Here is a 19,494-nt window from a genome sequence, read left to right on the forward strand (position 1 = left end):
CAAAAAAAACCCAAGGGGTGTTTTTATTTTTAAAAAAAAAAAAAAAAAAAAGAAAGAAACAAAATCTTCCACTTTCATCTAGGCCTTAGAGTAACTAAAATATAGCACCATCACCAAATGGTGTTTATTAATTATACTACACTCCTCTCTATGTGTGAGAAACAAAAGACAAATAGACAAATATATTTACGTTAAGAATGTAAATAATACATCAACATCATAGACAAGTAGATTGGTCAGGACATATTACAGCTTGATGAGTATGAGATATAATTTCTCATTTAACTCAGATAGGAGACCTTAGAGGGGTGGGAAGGGAAGCAAGGAAGAAAGGGAGGGGGAGGGGGAGGGGGAGAGAGAGAACGAGAGAAAGAAAAAGTTTTGCCTTTGAGAGAGAGGGAAAGGCTATGCTGGATAAGAAAAGAGAGAAAGTAAAGCCCAATACAGAACTATTTTAAAAAATAGGTAAGACCAGAACTGCAATGTGATTCTAAGCTACATGAGAGCAGTGAAAAATGATAGAGCCCAAAGTAACATTCCAACTTAGCATCTTTAATGGTGGGGTCAGGAATTACTGGAAAGTTTCATGCCTGTATAAAAAATGTTTTGTGAAGCAGTAAACTTCTCTAAGGCAGACAAATTGAGGGGAGCAATGTGAATTACTAAAATATCTGAAATACACAGAACATTTAAGAAAAAAATATATCTAATACAAACACTAAAAGTATAGGTAGCAAAATTATATCTGGCAGAGGGCCAATTTACTTGCTGAATTCAAATCATGTTATTGTCAACATGACATATGTTTTAATATATATATGGTTAGGGGTCATCAGTTTTTTTTTCTTTAGGACCTACTCTATTCTTAGATTATTGTGTTATTCTCCAAAGATTTCCTCAATAGAGGTTAACTTTAATTTGGTCTCTAAATTTTTTCAAATAAAGCATAAAGTCTAAATTAATATAGAATCAGATTTAGGAATTATGTTGCTGGACCCAGTAATGTGGTTCCAGGGTCGACAAGGATTTTATTCAGTATTTTTACATTTCAAAAATCTCAATTTAATATATTTAACACCTTTTTCAAAAGTCTAAGTGAACCATGGTTAAAAATATCAGTGTCATTGGTACGGAGTGCTATTGTTATTCAGCTCTGTATAGTAACTGTTCACTTCAGTTCTACAATGTCATTGACACTGTTTCAAAGCAAATACTCAGCACATTCTTACCCTGAAAAATTAATACACACAAATCACAAGCAAAACAAACTTGAAAATTTCAAACTACTACATCCATACCACAGTCTGTCAGTAAAAAGCAAGCACGATAAAAGAAAAGCACATCTATGGAGTCATGAAAAGTCATTTTCTCAGAAATATTTGTCAAAGATTTCTAACTTGAAAATTATACATACTCATTTTAAAAGAGGATAATGATAATACATCCTGCCATTCAATTTTTTTAAAAAAATTATTTATTTGGCTGTGCTGGGTGGTAGTTGCAGCACACAGGAGATTTCCTTGAAGTATGCAGGATCTAGTTCCCCAACCAGGGGTCGAACCCTGGCCCCCTGCATTGGGAGCAGGGAGTCCCAACCACTGGACCACCAGGGAAGTCCCTGTCATTCAATTTTAATAACAATGAATCTAATGTAAAAATGTCAATTTAGAGTGTGTCAAAGAAACTGATGAGGATTCTTAACTTTTAGATAACCTATTCCTATCAATTAAAAATGAAAGGCTATAAATTCCATACCTTTCCAACTGCTTCTGATGTTTCTCCTCCCTAGCCTGAGCCTTCATCTGTTGTACCTCAATAGTATCAGGCTTCCTTCTTCGCATGTATAGTTCATGGTTTCCCATGCATAAGGCCAAAATCCGCTTATTGATTCTCAGACGAGGTGCATAAAAAACAAAATCCTAAACATAAAGGAGCCCAAATTTAAAATCTTCATGAAGGACAGTCACTCTCACAATAACCTGTACTAAATTTCAACCTGTGCTATGACTTCTAATGTCATATTCCATATAGTTTAGAAATCATAAAATTTCTTCACTCCTCATGTATATGCCATACTTTCACATAACTGGTTTCTCACCTTTTCATTCCCTACCAGTTTTGTGGAGAAGCTAATGTTCTTACCATCTCAGTGCATTAAATGTCATTTATTCTTTTTTCTTCTCCAAAGAAACTATGAGCATCAGTTCCTTCAGAGGAGGATTTTTTGTTTGTTTTGCCTTTTGCCATTATCTCAAAACTGGACCTTTGTTCAAGGCTGTTAAGCTTTTTAACCTAGAAATGTTCTCCATATCTTTGTCTTTCCAATAACTGAGTTAAAATACTGGAGTATACTTGACACTAGAAGAATCAAAAAATCTATTTAAATATAAAGATTTCTTAAGTTCAAGGTTTCAAGTTATGGAAATACAAAGTTCATAATGCAAAGCTCTATAAACAAGTTAATTTAGAGTAGGGCAACTTCTACTAATTCTAGCCACCAACATGTTTTTGTAAAATAGGAATGCTGATTGTTTTCAACCACCTCCTAATAAATATTACCTACCTTATAGTTAAATCTCAGTTAAAATAAAACTCTAGTAATTTACATGTTGTAAAAAGATTAAAACCTTGTATTCTTAATGTTAGTTCATCATTGGGAAAGTTAAACTATGAAAAGAGAATATTCCTCAGAAGCAATTCAATAAATGAACAATGCCATTCTTCAAGTGGTATCATAGCAAAGTGGCAGAAATTTAGAGTTAATACATAAAATAAAAGAATTTTACTTACAGGAGCCTTTTTGTCAATCGGCTTTATAACAAATTTTTTGTCATTAAATGAAATATTTCTGATTTCACTCCAGGGAAAACCAATTTTAGGTGTTAACCTTAAAAAATGAAAGCATTCCTTAAGATGAATGTATTCTCATTATAAAAAGAAACTGAACCATTCCAGTTAAGTCCAAAGTCCCCTTTGTCCATAATCCCCAATCCCAATCCCTCCCATCCGGAGCTAACCCCTCTTTCACATTCCCCATCTTTATCTGTAGTCATAACTATAATAGGTATTCTTACAGAAACTCATTCAAAAATTTTCCAAAGGAAGAAAAAGGAGAAAAGATTTCATCCACAAAAATTACTCTTGAAGTCATTTTTGCTTTTCATTCAAAATTTTCTCTTCTGAATGATATAGCATTTTAACTTGCTTTGTAATATATGAAAAAATATATCAGAGTAAAATTAATAAAATCCTCTCTTTTGGAGTTATTCTATTTGCTTAGGAATGTGTATTTTATTAGATACTTGTAAATAATGAAAATAAAATTCTGGAGCCAACCCAGCATAAAAAGAAACGTCTTAGGAGAAGGCATTACTGGCACAGACTTGGACGCTTATGTGATATGGTAAATTAAAGAAAGGAATAAAGCAATTGTAGCTATCATTACTGAAAAGTGCTCTAAGAGCCTGACATATATATTCCTGGTCAATTTCAAAGTAAAATTACACTGTTTATTATGCATGATACAGGAAGAATATTCTACTTCACTGATGTCTAAAAATATTCAAAACAATTCCTATAAATGTTCAAATAAAAGTGTTACAAAATACAATAAATTATACACCTATTCATTGTCTCACTGCTCCTGATGTATACATTTCAATTTCAACCTACATGCCAGGCATAACATTTACGGAATCACTCTTTATCTATGCAAGAACAAATTTTAATTAAGTTACTAGACATAACTCACAAGACATCAAGAAGCACACTTCAAATAAAAGTCAATCATTCTATTTAAAAAAAAATACACTTGAGAACTCTGAAACTGCAAGATGTTGAGAAAACAGATATATGTTATCTGAGAGCCTATGTGGCACTAATGAATCTTTTAATTTGGGAGGGAAAAAAGCAGTTAAGAGTAATTTAGCCTAAAAAGAACTTTACAAACATAAGAGCAAAGCCATATAGAGCAACGAATAATGACTAGTTCACTATGCAACTAATTTACTTACTTGTCATCATGTTCATAAATATTCAGACCCAAAGCATCAACACCTAGCCACAATTCAGTTCCCTTTTTATTTTTTATTTCAAAATAGTTGACTCCATACATTTCTAGATCCTGTGCAATCTTCAGGTATTCCATCATAGAATCTTCCCTATTGAAATAAAGCTAATTTTAATATATATATAAGTAAAAGTAATACCAAACAAATTACAAAAACACTCTGGATTAAAATTTAGTGCTTTGTATTTATTTATATAAGTCAAATAATCTGTTGGGGATAATCTAATGTGATAATAAATGTTATGGAAAAAAAAACTTTAATTTGAGAAAAAATACTAAGAAAATAACCACCCAAATACCTTAGCATTCCTCTATGTTCTTCATGCCAGTTCTGTATTCTTTCTTCCCACTGTTCTTTTGTCAGTTTGTGTTGTTCCAAAACACTGCAAGGAAAAAAAAAAAATCTATGAAAATGCCTCTAAGATTCAAATATTCTTTTTAAAAGTCTAGAATCATTCAGTACCTTAACTGTGGTGGTCACACAAAGCTATACACGTGATAAAACTGCACAGAATTAACAAATATATACATACACACAAATGACTGCAGTAACACTGATGAAACCTGAATGGGGTCAGTGGATTGCATCAATGTCAACATCCTAGTTGTGATACTGTACTAAAGTCATGCAAGATGTTACCATTACGGAAGGCTGGGAGAAGGATACTCAAGACACAGACCTCACTATCGTTTTTTACCACTGTGTGTGAATCTACAACTATCTCAAAATAAAAAGATTCTATGATCCTGAAACTATTTTACATAATATATGCTTTTAAGATAGTTATATGGCTAGTTTATGGGAATTCAAATGTTTGAAATGAGTAAAATATTGGGCCAAAAAAAGGGAAAATGACATCCTCATGATTAATAAAAAAAATTAGACAAGAACAGACTGAAAATCAGAATTCTTGGGTCTTAATTCTTCTATGACTCTATGTATTTACTTTCTTTGCTGCTAAATTTAATTTTGTTATTTTCTATCGGTAATACTTTTATATAAGAAGTATACAAGTGAAAAGGCATTTTTTTCACCACACCCTCAACACTTCAAATAATTTATTAGTTTCTTTTGTATCCTTCCAGTGTTTCTTCTGCAAATGTAAGCAAACATTCTCATTTTCAACGACTAATATTTTAACACCAAATGAGCAAATTCAGCATGCATATAATTTACCTGCTGTGTTCACTATCCCGCTATGTATTTCTATTCTCCTTGGGAATTATGATGATAATTATCCACCTTTATTGATGAACACTCAGATCCTATTATACTGATAGCAAAAGCTGTAGTATTAAAATATTATTTTTTTACTATGTAAAAATTTTAAGGTAAACCCACAGATTTCTTAGCAGCATAAAGGAATCTTGGGATATAATCTTCCCTTGGACAAGTTACTCACTATTTAGAGTGAATTCCTTAATGGGGCCTCAGACAGACCATGATGTTTTTACTACACACCATTTTCTCTATGTATCCTCTTTTAAGCTCTTGCTTTTGAGGAGATTTTTGTCTTCCTCTTTACAGCATTTAAGTTTCCACATTTTTCTTGTCTTTATACTCTCTCTTGCCATCTGGCCTCTGTGCTCACCAAGAGGCAAGCCTTGAGGGCATAATCAGTGCAGCCAATTGCAGATATTACAATGTTAACTAAATTTGAAGGTATGGATTAATTAAACTAAATGTCATTAAGATTTATGTTCTAGCTTTTTATATTCTGCATTTCAAATCTCATTCGTTTGCATTTTGTATAATGTGCTTGTATTATTAATCTGCATGACTGGTTTGCAGGTATCCAAAAATTCCCACTTTGGAAAAGAATCTGAAAAAGAATGGATATATATATATATATATATATATATATGTATAACTGAACCACTATGCAGTACACCTGAAACTAACACAACATTATAAATCAACTATACCCCAATACAAAATAAAAATTAACTTTAAAAAAAAGAGAGAAAAACTAAAAAAAAAAAAGGGAAAAAAATCCCTTTTTTTTTTTCCTTCTGTCCAGGAAAAAGCAGATCTTCACGGTAAGGCTAATCTGTCCCACCTGGCTTTAAATCTGTCTATTTGGGACTTTAAAAGACTTATTCCTCTATTTTCTCAGGATCTTCACTCCATCATTTATTGTCCCCTGCCTACATATATTACCAGATACAGGCATACCACAGAGATATTTTCGGTTCATTTCCACACCACCACAAGATAGCAAGTCACACAAATTTTTTGGTTTCCCAGTGCATATAGAGGTTATGGTTATACTATACTGTAGTCTATTAAGTGTGCAATAGCATTACATCCATAGAGACAATGTACATAACTTAATTTAAAAATACTTTATTGCTAAATAATGCTAACTACCATCTGAGGCTTCAGGGAGTCATAGTCGTTTTGCTAGTGGAGGGTTTGAAATATTGTGAGAGCTACCAAATGTGACACAGAGACGTGAAGTGAGCTAAAGCTGCTGGAAAAAATAGTGCTAAAAGACTTGCTTGATGCAGGGTTGCCATGAACCTTCAATTTGTAAAAAACACAATACCTAAAGCGCACAATAAAGCAAAGTACGAAAAAAGGAGGTATGCCTATGTACTTATTTGTGTCAAGAGGGCAAAGATCACATCCATGTTGCTCACCACTTATGCCCAGTGCCAGAACAAAAGAGGCAAAAATCTGTAGAGTGAATAAAGGAATTAATTCTTTTCCATCTTTTAAAGAACATGTCTATAAACTCATGCTTCCCTCCTCTTAGTATTTTTCTTTATCACAGCCAAATTTCTTTCGTGAATTGTTCATATTCACCATCCTTCATTTCCATACCTCACACCACCACCCCCAGTCCACCACAATCTGGCTTCAACCCCCAACAATCTGCTGAAACTGCTCTTATACTAGGAATATTTCAAACTCAATAGGTTCAAAACTGAAATCTTCCTCCTCTGAAATGTGTTCCTTCTCCTCTTACCTTGAAAAGGTATTACAAACCACCCAAATGCCCAAGTCAGAAACCTGGTACACAAAAACTTATGTATATCTAGCTCTTTCTCAAAGAGAGGGATACTATCTGGTGGAGCTGATTATTCCTATCAGCAGACTGCTAAACTCTACTGCGGGAGAACAGATTGCTTATCTGGGTTTTTCAATACAAGAATTATAAACATCCAACAAAATCATCAAATTATTGTGTTTGATTTAGGTTCACCAAATAAGCTGATTACTAATTTTCCCCCAGACACTTAGTGATAAAAGTTTGTTATATACTATACATGGAATAAATCAACGACTGAAGGTATCTTCTCCATTCTAAACCAAAAACTTAGTATTCTGACTTTATAAGTCTCTTTTAAACTTAGATAGCTTGAATTAGTCCTCCTTAGACTAACAACTTGAAGGACACCTGACTGGACCTTCAAAGTTAAAGACCAAATCTTTTTTTTTTTTTTTATGGTGTACGCGGGCCTCTCACTGTTGTGGCCTCTCCCGTTGCGGAGCACAGGCTCCGGACGCGCAGGCTCAGTGGCCATGGCTCACGGGCCCAGCTGCTCCGCAGCATGTGGGATCTTCCCGGACCAGGGCACGAACCCATGTACCCTGCATCAGCAGGCAGACTCTCAACCACTGCGCCACCAGGGAAGCCCTAAAGACCAAATCTTGAACAGCATGTGCTATCTTCCTTCTTCTAAATATAATGGGTTACAGCACATATGCATGTAAAAAAAGTTAAATTAATTGTGTTTATGTGATTCCAGTATCAAAAAATATTTTTTTAATCACATGACTATTAAATGTAAGCCAATTACTTCATCTGGTACTCACCCAAACAGCAATCTGATCTAACACTGAAAGAACAACTATGTTATACTTGTTGAGATAAAACATGACTATTTTATGAACAATTAAGAATTTTAAGGGTAATTTTGATTATATATAACAGTTACCTTATGTTCTGATTTAAAAGCTAATCTGCTGGCATTTTACTATATATAAATTATACCTCAATTAAAATAAAAACTTTTAACTGAAATGAAATTCTACTGTACCAGTAATCAGTTACTCAATTTAGTGCTTAAAAAATCTGAGAAAAGTAATTTTGGGCTGGAATAATCATCAAAAACAAACAGAGACTAATAAGTATCTCATATTCCTGATTCTTTCAGTGAACAACATGCATTATTTTACCTTCTAAGATAACTATTATTGCTGTAATATTAAAAAAGAGCAGAACAGTATAACATTTAATAATCAATTATTAAAGCTATTGTACTTAAGGGTACCTATAAAGCATATAACAACAGAGTATAATTTATTAGCAAAAATAATCGTTAATGCTTACAACCAAAGGAAATTAATTAAAAGTAGACAAGGTAGTTTTGTCTTCCTTCATATTTAGTACTTATGAAAAAGAAATTATACCTAAGGGCTTAAATACTATGAGGAAGTGATAGAGAACTGAAATTTTAGGTTAATATACAGTTTTGCCTTTAAATAGAAAATTTGAAATTCAGGAATCTGAGCTAAGAATTGTAATAACTTCTCTGGATTCTAAAGAAAAATCCCCATGTACATTCTAATATCAGGGTCATGTACACTACTATAATTCAGAACTGAGATATTTAAAAGTAACATTTGATGTACTTTCTAGATTTTATAAATAATACTACCAACTAACACTTGTATTCACAATTAAAATTGTAAAGCATACAGTTCATGAACTGTAATCAAAAACAGTAAGGTTGACAGAGCACAACTGTTATCCCCAGTTTGCAGATTCAGACACTGAGGCTTAGAGAGTTTAAGTTATGTACTAAGGCCACATAATTAGCAAAGGGTAGAATTAGCATTCAAAATCTAGGTCTGCTAATGATGTTTTCCTATGCCATGCTACTTTAAAATAACTGTTATATTGAAACCGAGTCCCCCTAAACCAAGTTCTCTTACTGAGTTTTTGATTAATCTCTCTATCCAAAACTTTATTCCCTTTCCTTGTCCCCTCTGACCTCAATCCTGTGCTAAGTAAACACTAATCAACCAAGTCAGATGACTAAAGTTGCTACTGTCCTACTGTTGCTAACATTGTTAATGTACTAAAGTTGCTATTATAGATATCATCATTAGTGTACAAACTCAGGTTGTTTCTCCAGGGCAAGATGAGCTAACAGACCCTCAAGCCACAGACCACTGGCCAGAGAATCTTAAACCACAGACTTCTGACTCCCAAACTGTCACAAGACAATGATTAATTCTAGCCTCTTTGTTCTTCCCCTTTAAAAATCCCCTAACTCAAAGACCAAGTGGCAGTGGATCTGAGGCTTGTCTCCCACTCCCTTGCTTGGTACCCTGCAATAAATGTTACACTTTCCTTCACCACAACCAGGTGTCAGTAGACTGGCTTTCCTGCCTGGTCTGGTGAGCAGACCCAAGTTCAGCAGAGACAGCAGTATGCTGCAGATGAGAACAGAGCCCTAGACTAGGAGTCTGAAAACTGAGTTTTAAAAGCCTTTTGAAAAGTTAGAAACTTAATTTTAATTCTATGGAGGAAATATAGCCTGGCACTTACTATTTTCAAAAGCATTTATTAAGCAACTATCTACCTGTGTGAGAATTTTTACTAATGAGCAACAATAGTCATGTCTTCCTCAAGCCCAAATTATCACTGCCTCCATTTATTGCTTATCTTGTGGGAATGAGAAGAGGCAGAAACTTTAATTACAGAGTATATAAATCTATGTAACTTCTGGGTCATAACTTTTAAAACTATACTCTCTGATCCAGCTGGCAACTTAAAAATCTAAAACAAACAAACAACAACAACAAAAAACACAACCATTTACAAACATCTAAAATATGATTTTTCAGAGACTATAACATAAAAGCACGTTTCACTTACCGCTGGGGTAGGAGTCTATCATTAGCCAGGTAGCCTGGCTTATGAATCTCTTTATTAAAATCTCCATACTTGGCTTGGACAGCATAGGAAGCCAAAAGAACTGCAGTTTCTGGTGGACAATATATCTCATCATTTAAGATAGCTTCTTTAACTTGCAAGAAGAAAAGTCTCTGGGTTATTTCTTGAATTAATTCCTCAGAAACATCTTCAGGAAAGAATTTAGCTCTAAATTTGAACTGCAAAGGATTCTCTTTTTTAACATCTTGCTGTGTCACCTGAAACAGTAATTTCAAGTACTGTCAAAAATATTAAGTTCACAATCACTGACCACAGTCACATAAACTTCTCTTTGGAACAAAGCAGGATGTAAAACGTAAGTATGATTCTAAATCTATTAAGATTCTAAATCCGTAAAAAATGTATGTGTGAAAAAGATTCTATGCTCATGAATGTGACCGGTAGTTCACAGATCCTAACTAATAACTAAATTGAAATTTCTCTTGAGAAGCTTATCCTTAAGATGTTTAAATTAAGGTCAAAGTACTAAGTAACACCTCATAGTATTTTTTACTTCTGAGTTTTCAAATAGCAAAAATGAACATTTCTGTTTTCGAAGATGGTAAGTTGATGGTACCTTACTAAATTAAAAGACATGATACCTCTAATGATTCACAGAGATAACTGTAAAAAGAAGCTTGAATTCAGTCAGACTCTGAGCTTTTCTGGCACAAATTCATGACCATGATAACTTCAAAGAACCTTAATTATTAGCTGGATGTTATCATACATGCTTTACCTTTTTATTTAGCTTAAGCCACGTAGAATAGCCCTTGCTGTCCACATACTGCAGCCCAAAAAACCAGACTTCACGCAAACCAACCGTTTTCACCACCTTAAAAAAAAAAAAAGCCAATTTCAGTTCAACACTCACATTATAACTGGATGGCACTATACTTCAAAAGAAGAACAAAACTACATAGAAATTATAGGTTTATTCTTTTGCTACAGAAAAGATCTTTCCTAAACTTAACATAGTAATTAAAGGAATGTTTCTGAAAATTTAAATTCAGGTTTTGTTTATTAAATTTTGTAGTGTCATTTCAATCTTATTTGATCCACTGTTTTGTATGTCCTTTTCCTTCTCATCTCCCATCATGACCCAAACATAAAAAGAAGAATCTGGGGAACAGACACAGAGCTGTCATAATCCCACCTTTCCTATTTCAGTTTAGCACCCCACCCCCAAAACTATACTATTAGGTAGCCCAGACAATAGTATCATTTTGGCGATAAGAGTCTCTGAGGACATGTAAATGCCACGCCTCAGGGTATCCAGCTGCTGATTTCACCCCCATTCCTACTTCCCTTCATTCACCATCATATATTCTATGTTCCACCCTCACTGAGCAACAAACCATCCTTGGAACATGCCATAAATTTTACACTTCTACACCTTTGGTCGTGTTTCTTCCCCTGTCTAGAATGTTTCTTCTGTACTTTTACCACCTGTTAAATAATGTATTCCTCAAGGCCCAGCTCAACTAACATGCTTCCGTGAATGAACCTTTCCTATCATCTAGATAAAATTAATCACTTGATCATTGATAATCCCATAGTACTTTACCTATACTGCTATTTGAACATTTATTTTATCATAATTAACTATTCTTAGTAGAGTGTCTATTTACCCTCCTTGACTGTTTAAAACTAAGGACAGAGATTACTGCCTTATTCATCTTAATATCCATGTCATCTCCAAGAATGATTAGCCTGTGGTAGGTACTCAGCAGTATTAGGGTAAATAAAGTGGTAAACTAGGATTATTAATCTACACCTAGGATGAGGCCAACAAAAATATTTTTTTAATTCTATTTTTAAAATAAAATGAGGGAGGTGAGAGTTTATTAAGATTTTAAAAGCTTTACAAAAAGATTCAACATTAGTTCTTAATAAACATTCTTGGTTTAAAATAGACAATAAATATTTCTTTTTACTTTTTTTGGCTTTAAAAACCTTTTTATTATTGAAAACTTCAAACATATACAAATAAACAGAATAGTACAATAGTGTAAATGTACTCATCAGTCAGCTTTAATAGAAAGAAACTCATGGCCAGTTTTGCTTCATCTACAGCACCTCTCCCCTCTCAGATTGTTTTGAAGCATATCCCAGATACACCATTTTATTTGTAAATACTTTATTTTAAAATTCTTAAACATAAGGAGTCTTATAAAAACAAAAATACAACATTACAATACCATTATCACACCAGAAAGACTTAACAGTTCCCTAATATGCTGAAATTTCTGTGGCTACTTTTAAAATATGTATTTTTTAACAGTTAATTTATTCCACTTAGGATACGAATGAGATTTACAAATTGCATTTATCATTTTGTCATTTTTTAAAATTGTTTTATGTTGTAGTAAATTTGTATTATAACAATTTAAAACCATGTTTTGTTCATTCATACCCTCAGAGAGTTGTAGAATCTTTCATTTTTTAAACCATAGTTAAAATACCATTATTCACACCTAAAAAAATTAGCAGTTATTTCTTGCTATCAAATATCTAGACAAGTTTTTCTTATGAATTTTTCTTAATAGTTGGCTTCTTGAGCCACAATCCAAACTCCACACTTTTTATTTGATTGGTATATCTTTTTTTTTTTTTTTCTTTTCGGTAGGCAGGCCTCTCACTGTTGTGGCCTCTCCCGTTGCGGAGCACAGGCTCCGGACGCGCAGGCTCAGCGGCCAGGGCTTACGGGCCCAGCCGCTCCGTGGCATGTGGGATCTTCCCAGACCATGGTACAAACCCGTGTCCCCTGCATCGGCAGGCGGACTCTCAACAACTGCGCCACCAGGGAAGCCACGGTATATCTCTCTTAATGTTAACTCTTTCTTACAGTTTTCTCTTTAGTTTTTTCCCTTTCTATCTTATTTCTGTATTTATTTTTTCACATCTTTATTGGAGTATAAATGCTTTACAATGTTGTCTTAGTTTCTGTTGTACAACAAAGTGAATCAGCTATATGTATACATATATCCCCATATCCTCTCCCTCTTGAGCCTCCCTCACACACTCCCTATCCCACCCCTCTAGGTCATCACAAGGCATCGAGCTGATCTTGTACTATGCGGCAGCTTCCCACTAGCCATCCATTTTACATCATGTAGCATATATATGTCAGTGCTACTCTCTCATCTCATCCCAGCTTCCCCCCACCAACCCCCGCCGTGCCCTGAAGTCTACTCTCTACATCTGCGTCTTTATTCCTGACCTGCTACAAGGTTCATCAGTACCGCTTTTTTAAATTCCATATATATGTGTTAGCATACGGTATTTTTCTCTTTCTGACTTACTTCACTTTGTAAGACAGACTCGAGGTCCATCCACCTCACGACAAAGAACTCAATTTCTTTCTTTTTATGGCTGAGTAATATTCCATTTTTTGTATGTGCCACATCTTCTTTATCCATCCGTTGATGGACATTTAGGTTGCTTCATGTCCTGGCTATTGTAAACAGTGCTGCAATGAACATTGTGGTACACGACTCTTTTTGAATTTTGGTTTTCTCAGTGTATATGCCCAGTAGTGGGATTGCTGAGTCATAGAGTAGCTCTATTTTTAGTATTTTAAGGAACATCCATACTGTTCTCCATAGTGGCTGTATCAATTTACTTTCCTACCAACAGGGCAGGAGGTTCCCTTTTCTCCACACCCTCTCCAGTATTTACTGTTTCTACATTTTTTGATGATGGCCATTCTGACTGGTGTGAGGTGATACCTCATTGTGGTTTTGATTTGCATTTCTCTAGTGATAAGTGATGTTGAGCATCTTTTCATGTATTTGTTGGCCATTTGCTTGTCTTCTATGGAGAAATGTCTATTAAGGTCTTTTGCCCATTTTTTGATTGTGTTGTTTGTTTTCATGATATTGAGCTGCATGAACAGCTTCTATATTTTAGAGATTAATCCTTTGTCAGTTGCTTCATTTGCAAATATTTTTTCCCATTCTGAGGGCTGTCTTTGAGTCTTGTTTATGGTTTACTTTGCTGTGCAGAAGCTTTTAAGTTTCATTAGGTCCCATTTGTTTATCTTTGTTTTTATTTCGCTTACTCTAGGAGGTGGGTCAAAAAGAATCTTGCTGTGATTTACGTCATACAGTGTTCTGCCTATATTTTCCTCTAAGAGTTTTACAGTGTTTGGCCTTACATTTAGGTCTTTAATCCATTTTGAGTTAATTTAGTGTGTTCTAACTTCATTCTTTTACATGCAGCTGTCCATTTTTCCCAGCACCACTTATTGAAGAGGCTGCCTTTTCTCTATTGTATATTCTTGCCTCCTTTATCACATGTGTGTGGGTTTATCTCTGGGCTATCTATCCTGTTCCATTAATCTATATTTCTGTTTTTGTGCTGGTACCATACTGTCTTGATTGCTGTAGCTTTGTAGTATAGCGTGAAGTCAGGGAGCCTGATTCCTCCAGCTCCTTTTTTCTTTTTCGACATCGCTTTGGCTATTTGGGTTCGTTTGTGTTTCCACACGAAATGTAAAATTTTTGTTCTAATTCTGTGAAAAATGCCATTGGTAATTTGGTAGGGATTGCACTGAATCTGTAGACTGCTTTAGGTACTACAGTCATTTTCAAAATACTGATTCTTCCAATCCAGAAGCATGGTATATCTCTCTATCTGTTTATGTTATCTTTGTTTTCTTTCATCAGTGTTTTAACAGTTTTCTGAGTACAGGTCTTTTGCCTCCTTAGGTAGGTTTATTCCTAGGTATTTTATTTTTTGTTGCGATGGTAAATGGGATTGTTTCCTTAATTTCTCTTTCTGATCTTTCGTTGTTGGTGCATAGGAATGCAAGAGATTTCTGTGCATTAATTTTGTACCCTGCAACTTTACCAAATTCACTGATTAGTTCTAGCAGTTTTCTGGTGGCACCTTTAGGGTTTTCTATGTATAGTATCATGTCATTGGCAAACAGCGACAGTTTTACTTCTTCTTTTCAAATTTGGATTCCTCTTATTTCTCTCTGACTGCCATGGCTAGGAATTCCAATACTACGTTGAATGACAGTGTTGAGAGTGGACATCCTTGTCTTGGTCCTGACCTTAGAGGAAATGCTTTGTTTTTCACCACTGAGAATGATGTTTGCTGTGGGTTTTATTATGCTGAGGTAGGGTCCCTCTATGCCCACTTTCTGGAGAGTTTTTATCATTAAATGGGTGTTGAATTTTGTCAAAAGCTTTTTCTGCCTCTAGTGATATGATCATATGGTTTTTATTCTTTAATTTGTTAATATAGTGTATCACATTGATTTTTTTTGCCTATACTGAAGAATCCTTGCATCCCTGGGATAAATCCCACTTGATCATGATGTATGATCCTTTTAATGTGTTGTTGGATTCTGTGTGCTAGTATTTTGTTGAGGATTCTTGTGTCTATGTTCATCAGTGATATTGGTCTATAATTTTCTCTTTTGTGATATATTTGTCTGGTTTTGGTATCAGGGCGATGGTGGCCTCATAGAGTGAGTTTGGGAGCGTTCCTCCCTCTGCAATTTTTTGGAAGAGTTTGAAAAGGATAGGTGTTAACTCTTCTCTAAATGTCTGATAGAATTCGCCTGTGAAGCCATCTGGTCCTGGACTTTTGTTTGTTGGAAGATTTTTAATTACAGCTTCAACTTCATTACCTGTGATTGGTCTGTTTATATTTTCTAATTCTTCCTGGTTCAATCTTGGAAGGTTGTACTTTTTCCAAGAATTTGTTCCTTTTTTCCAAGTTGTCCATTTTATTGGCATATAGTTGCTTGCAGTACTCTCTTATGATCTTTTGTACTTCTGCGGTGTCAGCTGTAATCTCTCCTTTGTCATTTCTAATTTTATTGATTTGAGTCCTCTCCCTTTATTTCTTGATGAGTCTGGCTAATGGTTTATCATTTTTGGTTATCTTCTCAAAGAAACAACTTTTAGTTTTATTAATCTTTGCTATTGTTTTCTTCATTTCTATTTCATTTACCTCTGCTCTGATCTTTATGATTTCTTTCCTTCTAGTAACTTTGGGTTTTACTTTTTCTTCTTTTTCTAGCTGCTTTAGGTGTAAGGTTAGATTGTTTATTTGAGATTTTTCTTGTTACTTGAGGTGAGTTTGAATTGCTATGAACTTCTCTCTTAGAACTGCTTTTGCTGCGTCCCATAGGTTTTGGCTCATCGTGTTTTCATTGTCATTTGTTTCTAGGTATTGTTTTTATTTCTTTGATTTCTTCAGTGATCTCGTTCTTTAGCAGCACACTTTTTAGCCTCCATGTATTTGTGTTTTTTACTGGTTTTTTTTCCTGTAATTGATTTCTAATCTCATAGCATTGTGGTTGGAAAAGATGTTTAATACAATTTCAACTTTCTTAAATTTTCCAAGGCTTGATTTGTGACCCAAGATGTGATCTATTCTGGAGCACATTCCATGTGCACTTGAGAAGAAAGTGTATTCTTCCGTTTTCCGGTGGAATTTCCTAAAAATATCAATTAAATCTATCTGGTCTATTGTGTCATTTAAAGCTTGTGTTTCCTTATTTATTTTCTGTCTAGATGATCTACTGGTGTAAGTAGGGTGTTAAAGTCCCCCACTATTGTTGTGTTACTGTGGATTTCTCCTTTTATGGCTGTTAGCATTTGCCTTATGTATTGACGTGCTCCTATGTTGGGTGCATAAATATTTATAATTGTTAAGTTTTCCTCTTGGATTGATTCCTTGATCATTACGTAGTGTCCTTTCTTATCTCTTGTAATAGCCTTCACCTTAAAGTCTATTTTATCTGATATTAGCATTGCTAATCCAGCTTTCTTGTGATATCCATTTGCATGGAATATCATTTTCCATCCCCTTACTTTCAGTCTGTATGTGTCCCCAGGTCTGAAGTGGGTTTCTTGTAGACAACATATATAAGGATCTTGTTTTTGTATCCATTCAGCCAGTCTGTGTCTTTTGTCTGGAGTATTTGATCCATTTACATTCAAGGCGATTATCGATATGTATGTTCCTATTACCATTTTCTTAATTGATTTGGGTTTGTTTTTGTAGGTCTTTTTCTTCTCTTGTGTTTTCCACTTAGAGAAATTGCTTTAGCATTTGTTGTAAAGCTGCTTTGCTGGTGGTGAATTCTCATAGCTTTTGCTTGTCTGTAAAGCTTTTGATTTCTCCATCAAATCTGAATGAGATCCTTGCCAGGTAGAGTAATCTGGGGTGTGGGTTTTTCCCTTTCATCACTTTAAATATGTCCTGCCACTCCCTTCTGGCTTGCAGAGTTTCTGCTGAAAGATCAGCTGTTAACCTTATGGGGATTCCATTGTATGTTATTTGTTGCTTTCGCTGCTTTTAACATTTTTTCTTTTTATTTAATTTTTGATAGTTTGAGTAGTATGTGTCTCAGCGTTTTTCTTTTGGGTTTATCCTGTATGGGACTCTGCATGGGACTTGACTATTTCCTTTCCCATGTTAGGGAAGTTTTTGACTATAATCTCTTCAAATATTTTCTCAGACCCTTTCTTTTTCTCTTCTTCTTTTGGGAACCCTATAATTCCAATGTTGGTGGGTGCATTTAATGTTGTCCCAGAGGTCTCTGAGACTGTCCTCTATTCTTTTCATTCTTTTTTTCTTTATTCTGCTCCCTGGCAGTTATTTCCACCATTTTATCTTCCAACTCACTTATCCATTCTTCTGCCTCAGTTATTCTATTGATCCCTTCTAGAGTATTTTTAATTTCAGTTATTGTGTTGTTCATCACTGTCTGTTTGCTCTTTAGTTCTTCTAGATCCTTGTTAAACACTTCTTGTATTTTCTCCATTCTGTTTCCAAGATTTTGGATCATCTTTACTATCATTACTCTGAATTCTGTTTCAGGTAGGTTGCCTATTTTGTCTTCATTTATTTGGTCTTGTAGGTTTTTACCTTGCTCCTTCATCTGTAACATATTTTTTGTCATTTCTTTTTTTTTTTGATGGGTAGGGCTGTATTCCTGTCTTACTGGTTGTTTGGCCTGAGGCGTCCAGCAATGGCGTTTGCAGGCAGTTGGACAGAGCTAGGTCTTGGTGCCAAGATGAGGACCTCCAGGAGGCCTCACTCCAATTAATACTCCCTGGGGTCTGAGGTTCTCTGTTAGTCCAGTGGTTTGAACTCAGCACTCCCACCGCAAGAACTTGGGCCCAATCTCTGGCCTGGGAACCAAGATCCCACAAGCTGGGTGGCATGGCCAAAAAAAAAAAAAAGAAAAAAAAAGAGAGAGAGAGAAAAAGGAGCAGTACAATAACAAAGAATAAAGATAAAAATATATTAGGAAAAATAATAATATAATTGAAACAACTGCAACAAGGTAAAACTAAACCACAACAGCAAAAAAAAAAAAAAAAAAAAAAAAAAAAGATGGAACTTAGGCAGGGGTGGGGTTTAGGGTGGAGCAGGGGCCTAGTTGGGGTGAGGGGTGACGTTTGAGCATGGGGCGGGGTCTAGGCTCAAAATATATATATTTTTTTAATTTCATTTTTTATGTAGCAGGTTCTTATTAGTTATCTATTTTATACATATTAGTGTATATATGTCAAAAATCTAAAAACATATCAGGCTTTTGGTTTCAAGAGAGCAAACTGAACCCTTCAGTTTACTTTCCCTGTTTAAAAATTTCACTGGCATGACATACGCAAAAAGTTAAAAACAAGAAAAAACATTTAGCTGTGCTAGGAAAGGTTACCACGTTTAAAAAAAAAAAAAAAAAAAACTGAGAAATTTCTGAATGGTATAGGATATAAAGACCCATACTGATGGCAAATGCCAATCAATGCCAAACAACCAAAACTTTTTTTTTTAATTTTTATTTATTTTTTTGGCCGCATCTAGTTTTCATTGCTTCATGTGGGCTTTCTCTAGGTGCTGCGAGCCGGGGCTACTTTTCGTTGCAGTACGCAGGCTTCTCATTGCCGTGGCTTCTCTTGTTGCGGAGCACAGGCTCTAGGCGCGTGGGCTTCAGTATTTGCAGTACGCAAGCTCAGCTGTTGTGGCACGTGGACCCTAGAGAGTGTGGGCTCCAGTAGTTGTGGCGCTCAGGCTCAGCAGCTGTGGTGCACAGGCTTAGTTGCTCCGTGACACGTGGGATCTTCCCAGACCAGGGACCAAACCTGTGCCCCCTGCATTGGCAGGTGGATTGTTAACCACAGCACCACCAGGGAAGTCACAACCAAAACTTTAATGTGGACAAAAGAGACCCCAGATAATTCAACTTTGGCAAAAGATAGGTTGTCCCAACAGCTCCACAGAAAACATTCCAGCTCAGAGTGGCAGGAGTAGGAAATGTCAAGAGCAGCAGAGAGAAGTGTACCAACGCGCAGGCTTCAGCTTCTGTTTCTAGGCTTTTTGTGTTTCACAATGCTGAGTAAAAGGGGGATTTGCCACAGTGGGGCACAAGGGACAGTCTCTTAGCGAACTTCAGACTATCACACACAAACCAGGAAAAATGAGAGCAGAGTTGTGAAATTC

General features: G+C 35.1%; 1 protein-coding gene across 2 annotated transcripts in view; it reads right to left on the bottom strand.

Moving 5' to 3' along the window:
• RDX (radixin) overlaps positions 1-19,494 on the bottom strand; it is a 92,388-nt gene that overhangs the window by 45,569 nt on the left and 27,325 nt on the right. For both annotated transcript variants that reach the window (XM_024754236.1, XM_024754235.1), the window contains exons 4-9: positions 10,760-10,855; positions 9,964-10,238; positions 4,369-4,452; positions 4,014-4,160; positions 2,791-2,887; positions 1,756-1,919 (exon numbers count right to left, since the gene is read on the bottom strand). In XM_024754236.1, the coding sequence (XP_024610004.1) occupies positions 1,756-1,919; positions 2,791-2,887; positions 4,014-4,160; positions 4,369-4,452; positions 9,964-10,238; positions 10,760-10,855 (863 nt within the window). The remainder of the gene's footprint in view (positions 1-1,755; positions 1,920-2,790; positions 2,888-4,013; positions 4,161-4,368; positions 4,453-9,963; positions 10,239-10,759; positions 10,856-19,494) is intronic.

This window comes from Neophocaena asiaeorientalis, unplaced genomic scaffold, assembly GCF_003031525.2.
Source record: "Neophocaena asiaeorientalis asiaeorientalis breed wild unplaced genomic scaffold, Neophocaena_asiaeorientalis_V1.1 scaffold21, whole genome shotgun sequence".
Lineage (NCBI taxonomy): Eukaryota > Metazoa > Chordata > Mammalia > Artiodactyla > Phocoenidae > Neophocaena > Neophocaena asiaeorientalis.